The sequence below is a fragment of the Hyalella azteca genome, unplaced genomic scaffold (assembly GCF_000764305.2).
Source record: "Hyalella azteca isolate HAZT.00-mixed unplaced genomic scaffold, Hazt_2.0.2 contig11116, whole genome shotgun sequence".
In the NCBI taxonomy this organism is placed as follows: Eukaryota; Metazoa; Arthropoda; class Malacostraca; order Amphipoda; family Hyalellidae; genus Hyalella; species Hyalella azteca.
In genome coordinates this window covers 100,660-107,347 of record NW_025941125.1, presented here as the reverse complement: position 1 = coordinate 107,347, position 6,688 = coordinate 100,660, and the positions used below count along the sequence as shown (strand labels likewise).

The 6,688-nt window shown below is 37.1% G+C and overlaps 1 protein-coding gene across 1 annotated transcript in view; it reads left to right on the top strand.

The window, feature by feature from the left end:
- The first annotated feature begins 1,118 nt into the window (after nt 1-1,118).
- The window catches only part of LOC108683288 (vacuolar protein sorting-associated protein 51 homolog), an 11,927-nt gene continuing 6,357 nt past the window's right edge, over nt 1,119-6,688 (top strand). The window contains exons 1-7 of the mRNA XM_047882720.1: nt 1,119-1,488; nt 2,321-2,455; nt 2,826-2,927; nt 3,094-3,213; nt 4,201-4,335; nt 5,303-5,463; nt 5,844-5,997. Coding sequence (XP_047738676.1) covers nt 1,324-1,488; nt 2,321-2,455; nt 2,826-2,927; nt 3,094-3,213; nt 4,201-4,335; nt 5,303-5,463; nt 5,844-5,997 — 972 coding nt within the window. The 5' untranslated portion in view covers nt 1,119-1,323. The remainder of the gene's footprint in view (nt 1,489-2,320; nt 2,456-2,825; nt 2,928-3,093; nt 3,214-4,200; nt 4,336-5,302; nt 5,464-5,843; nt 5,998-6,688) is intronic.

Below are 6,688 nucleotides of genomic sequence, written 5' to 3'. Positions count from 1 at the left end.
TTGCTATTTTTGAGGATTCATTATAATTATTACCATATATTCTTAAGTTTGATTAGCGCGGTTTTGCTTAACACGGTAAAACTCGGGGATTTAATAACCGCGTTAATCAAGGGATTGCTGTATTGCCATTGCTGTTTGGTTGTTTATTTCTTTCCTTTCAGATTTTCAGCTGGAGCTGATACCAGTACTATACATTATGACTACCATTAGGCACAATTTTACAATCTCAACCCTGTTTAGGCAAGGGGCTGCTGGTACCAGTTTCCAGTGCTCCTATTAGTCCTATAAGAATAAATATGGAGAAGACTCGGTATACCTGCCTGCTGCTTCTTTGTATGGATGTCCCCGAGTCATTTAAAGCTACCTACTCCTCCATTCTTCCACCTCAAAAAAAAAAAAAAATGTGGAAAGAACTGCAATTTGTATTTCAAGTCAAAATTTTTATTCAAATGCTCACAATCTTCTCATTTTGATTCTTGGGCATCCTGGTGTGGCATAGTAGGGCTGTGGGAGCCTAGGAGGTTAGAAGGCTAGAAGCTATGTATGGAATGATGAATGGAATGATTGGTGCTTGGCAATTTTGCAGAGGCATGATAAGGTAGTAGAAAACACAATATAAAGGCTGTTGTAGATCTTTTTAGGAGGAGATTCTAAATGACTGTTACTCAGTCTGTTAGTGATGAAGTCAGATGATTCAGATCAACTATAGCAACTTGCCTCTGCCTGCTAAAGGGTGAAATCCACTTTGAATCTGGTGTAGCTTGAATCTTGCGGTTGCAGTGTTTCTAGCATGTTTAGCAACTATGTAGCTCTATAGCTAGGTGTAGCTATGCATGTTTAGATTGAACGTTGGCGACAGGGCTATATTAGGAGTTAAATTTGTGGCAATGACAGCACTTCTGCTCTGTTAGAGCCAGTCAGAGCCTTGGTAAGATACTTGACTGTGGGGGGCCCAATGGCTGCATGGGTATAATTGTGCATTGGCAAGTGAGTTTTAGGCTCATTTATTGGTCAGATTTTTCAGATTGACTATCTGTGTCTGTTGTATTATTTGAATTAAACTACTGGATCTATTAAATCAGCTTGGTGTCAACTATTGAATTTTATTTCTCACAGAGTTCAGCACGGCTCTTCATTTTAGGCTTCATTTTACCCAGAAAAATTACTCAGTGAGCCTCAATACCTAATTAAAATATTGTCTTGGTCCTTGAACTAAAACACAGTAGCCATTGTATTTTTTCATTATTTTTAGGCATACATTATGGAAAGCCTATTTAACAGTGAACTAATAAGACCTATCTATTAAGAAGTTAAATCAAAAGCATGGAAAATCAAATGAATTCCAGTGGTGATCGCAGAAAGCGTTCAGAACTTGTAGAATACTATGCAGCTGAAAAGAAAAAGTGGGGGAAAATGCCAGCTTCATCTAAATTTGATCTGCTCAGCAAAGAATTTGATCCAGGACTCTACTCTCAGAAGCTAATAAAGGTTTGGAAACAAGATTTATGAATCATACATAAAAATCTGTTCTTTAAGATAACCACAAACAGACTGACAATATGTGGTACCAGTATGCCTTTTATAGGGGCTTTCCTCTCCCCTAAAATATTTGGAAGTCCCTATATAATTCCATGTTCATTTATTAGAATTTTTTTCTTTCTGAAAATTGCCCAAAAAATTCAATAACATGTGGCCTGAATATAAGTATAGATTAGTAATTATGCAACAAGTCATTTTTTAGCTTGAATGTGACCATAAATCATAAGGGGGTTAGTTCCCTCTGTCGATTAGCTAGAAATGTCTTGAAAGTAATATTTTGATTAGCAATTATTTTCTAAGAAAATTTATCTCATGCAGTATTTTTATGTTGAGAAAAACATCTATGAGATCAGTGCTATGTTTTTTGATCACTTATATGCATTTTTTCTGTTCTACTGAAGGCCTGAAAGTTTTAATGTTTTGTCTATACTTTTGCTATATGGCTGGTAGCTGCTAGTTTCATTCTTTCTTGCAGATCATGATAGGCTACCATTCTTCTAAATTTGGTTCTCAAGTTTCAGAAGAAAATTTTCTAAAATTATAAACATTCATGTGATCAATTTGATGCAGAGGAAAATGTTGATGTTACTTTAAAATGCCAACTCAGCTTCATAATTTACTCTGTTCTCTAAATTTATGTGTGTTGAGATTAAATTAGCTGAAGAGAATGAGTGTTTCTTTTATGTGTGGATAAAAATTTTTGTTCTCTGTAGTATGATGAGCTATTGTCCCTGAGACTGGTACTGTTCGCTGGAGTTTAAACTGCCTGCATATCTTGCAGGAGTACAGCTTGAAGCAGCTACTCGAGGAAGAAGCTTCTCTGTCATCAACAGCTCAACGTCTTGACTCTGACTGCCAGACGCTCGTCTATGAACATTATGACAAGTTCCTCCATGCCACTGATCTTGTTCACAAGGTAAGAAATTTCTAATGGATCATCTTTGCCTTGCTTTTCAATTATTTTTTAATCTAATGTCAAAAATTTTGAGTTTCATCTGTGCCATTTTTCTCTAGCTATTTAGGACAAGTGTTACGGTTGTGTGTTAGTAGTGGTGTGAGTGTCTATATAGGAATATATTTTTATTGGTGTCCCACATATTTATCTGCTACTGTATTTAATTTATCAACTTTATTTTTCTTAACGATAAAATGATGTGCATAAGTATTAAACATGAAAATATGCATGTCAAAGCATTTCACAATTTGAAAAATTAACTAATTAAATGGAAGACTCGTTACTTGTAAACAATTTCTTTGTTGAATAATTTACTGAGAAACTGTTGCAGCTGAAGGAGGGTTCTAGTGAAATGGAAGGTCAACTGAAGCAACTCCAGAGCAACATGGCATTAATAACAGATTCTTCATCTGTTATCACAGCCGGCTTGAAGGTTGGTAAACTTCTGCTGCGCCTGTACTGTTTGCAAGACGTATTTCTTATTGCCATATACAGAACTGGTCAAACTTGTTACAATGCAAACAGACCATTAATGTTAGCAGAAAAATATTTAATAGTTACTGACGAAAATGTATTTATTTTGATTAATCCCTCAACAGGAACGACGAAGTGAGCTCTCATCATTGCTCAACGCACATACCACCCTGCAGAAACTTGAATTTCTCTTCCAACTGCCAGACAAGATGGATGAATGTATTTCTAAAGGCAACCTTAAAGAGGTGACAGGGCTTTACTACTTCAGGAATTTAGAGAGCTTTTCATTTTGTTACATCAAATAGATTACTTGGTATAGCCTTTAAATAAACTTGTTCTTTTATGATGTCTTGATATAAGTGACACAGTTTATTTAAAGATTTACCGTTACTTCAATCAAATATAGAAAAATATTATGATTTACTTGGTTATCTTGCAAGTATTTGCAATCTCCAACTATTGTTTGCTAGTTGCTTCATTATAAAATTTTACCTTCAACAAAGAAAAGTGAGTTATTTGTTAACCTAGGGCAGGGTGGCCCAGTAGGGCAGGGTGGCCCAGTGGTTACAGTTCAGAGTACCAAGATTGGCGCAAGAGGCGCGGGTTCGATCCCAGCTCTGTGCGCCAGTTTCTGGTCAGAATCGGCGAGGAGGCCGGGCGGTTAAGCACAAAAGAATTGTAGCAGTGCGTTGCGAGTTCGAGACCGCAAACTGCTGTGAATGTTCTGCGATGTTAAGAATCGGCGACAGGCCTACGGCCTAATAAACGCTGAAACCGCTATATTTATTTATTTGAAGCTTCTGTTAATTATCAGAAATCATGATATGTTTTTTGAATTAATTAGAGTTACTAGCAATATGCATTTACTTGAAAGTTTCATACAATTAATGTATAACATGTTGTATTGGTCATGCTTCATCACAAGACATGAGAGAACTTATTGGTCTCCCAGGGGGTATGTTTTTTTTTAATTAATTAGAGTTACTAGCAATAACTGCAATATGCATTTGCTTAAAGTTTCATACAATTAATGTAGTATTGTTATATTTGTCATGCTTCATCACAAGACACGAAAGAACTTGTTGGCCTCCCAGGGGGTGTGTTTTTTGAATTAATTAGAGTTGCTAGCAATAACTGCAATATGCATTTGCTTAAAGTTTCCAATAATTAATGTAGTATTGTTATATTTGTCATGCTCCGTCACAAGACATGAAATAACTTGTTACTCTCAGGGCGTGGACTGCTACGTGAACACGTGCGAGGTGCTGCACCGCTACCGCCACCTCAGCTCCCTGGCCTCCGTGCAGGCTGACTGCGATGCTGCTCTTGCCAGGCTTAAAGCTGCGTTACATGATACCATTGCTGAGGTACTGCTGCATGATACTGTTGCTGAGGTGCTGCATGATACTGTTGCTGAGGTACTGCATGATACTGTTGCTGAGGTACTGCATGATACTGTTGCTGAGGTACTGCATGATGCTGTTGCTGAGGCATCACTTTTTGAGCACTTGTTAATATCAAGCTACAGTAAATTGCTTTATGATAAAGTTGTTATGCGTTCGTTATCCTTGTAGTTAGGCTAATTGCCTAAGGCTATTTATTTTATTTCACTCATTACCCACTTAGGCCATGAGTAATGTTTCGTTGTTCGACTTCACTTAGAATGAAACAAATTATTGGAACTTGAATTAATTATACAGAGAAATTCAATCATCAGCATTTCTCAACTTAATACTATATTCTCATTAGACAATTAATTCTCTTTATGACGTTAATTTGAGTTGCAGTTTGCTCTGTGCCGCTGATCGTCTCAACTGTTTTTATTGACATTGTATTATTCCTGAATTATTTATCCCAATCTGAATTATTTTTTAATTTGAATTTTTATCAAGATTATTAGTTTTAAATATATAATATATATAGGTTCACAAGGAATTTAAAAGCAAAGAAAACGCCAAGAAAATTCACCATATCGATATTGAAAACGTGCTGCTGAGGATAATTGGAGGATATCCAATATCGATATGGTGAATTTTCTTGGCGTTTTCTTTGCTTTTAAATTCCTTGTGAACTTGCGATGTAAGCAGACTGGTAATATAGGTACATATATATAAGTATAATATTCTTGTATAATATATATAAGAATATATATTCTAATATATATGTGAAGAAGTAATGCATATATAGGTATAGGTATATTATGCTTTTATAATATGTATAAGAATATTTATTCTTATAGATATTTGTGAAGAAGTAATGCATATATAGGTATAGGTAATATTCTTATATAATATGTATAGGAATATATATTTAAAGAAGTAACTGACACTGCAGGGCACAGCCAAGTGTCTGAGCAAGAGCGTAGAGCTGCTCCTGCAGCTGGGGGAGCCGCAGCAGACTCTGCAGCAGAGCTTCCTGCAGCAGGCGAACAAGCGCCTGCACAGCGACCTCCGAGCCATCAAACTTATTGCAGAACCTAAACTCAGAACCAACAGGCGAGATATTTGCTCTTGTTTTTTTGGTGAAATTACTGAGTGCGCCTGTTGTTTTTACACGTCATTTTACTTGTTCTTTATTTGCCACAAGTCCTACATTTTTTATTAAAATCTAGGTAAGATTAGACTTTTTTTGGGTAAAATTACTGAGTGCGCCTGTTGTTTTACATGTCATTTTACATGTTCTTTATTTGTCACAAGTTCTACATTTTTTATTACACTCTAGGTAGGATTCTCCTTGTTTGGCTTTGATGTTCCTTCTGTATGCCTGTAAAGCATGAGCTTCCATCTGACACTTTCATGTGATATATAATATTTCTGTAATAATGTTATATACTGTTCTTTGATATAAGGTCTAATAAAAAGTGTTGTGAGTGCAGAAGGACAAGTATGGCGCCCACTGAGACGTTGTCAGAAGGATATGACTCGAGCACGGAGGAGGAGGACAAGTCCACCATCATGGAGGACGAGGAGCCTTCAAGTCTCACTTCCAGGGATGGTCGTGAGCCTCAGCCTGAGAAGCGCTTTGATGTTGTGAGTTGCCGTGTCTGACATCGGTCTAAAGTTCCCAACTAAACTTTGATGTTGTGAGGTGCCATGTCTGACATCGGTCTAAAGTTCCCAATGAAACTTTGATGCTGTGAGTTGCCATGTCTGACATCGTCTAAAGTTCCCAACAAAACTTTGATGTTGTGAGTTGCCATGTCTGACATCGTCTAAAGTTCCCAACATAACTTTGATGTTGTGAGTTGCCATGTCTAACATCGTCTAAAGTTCCCAACATAACTTTAATGTTGTGAGTTGCCATGTCTGACGTCGGTCTAAAGTTCCCAACATAACTTTGATGTTGTGAGTTGCCATGTCTAACATCGTCTAAAGTTCCCAACATAACTTTAATGTTGTGAGTTGCCATGTCTAACATCGTCTAAAGTTCCCAACAAAACTTTGATGTTGTGAGTTGCCATGTCTGACGTCGGGCTTATGTTCCCAACATAACTTTGATGTTGTGAGTTGCCATGTCTAACATCTGTCTCTTATACACATCTAGATGTGTATAAGAGACAGGCTCTATAGCTAGGTGTAGCTATGCATGTTTAGATTGAACGTTGGCGACAGGGCTATATTAGGAGTTAAATTTGTGGCAATGACAGCACTTCTGCTCTGTTAGAGCCAGTCAGAGCCTTGGTAAGATACTTGACTGTGGGGGGCCCAATGGCTGCATGGG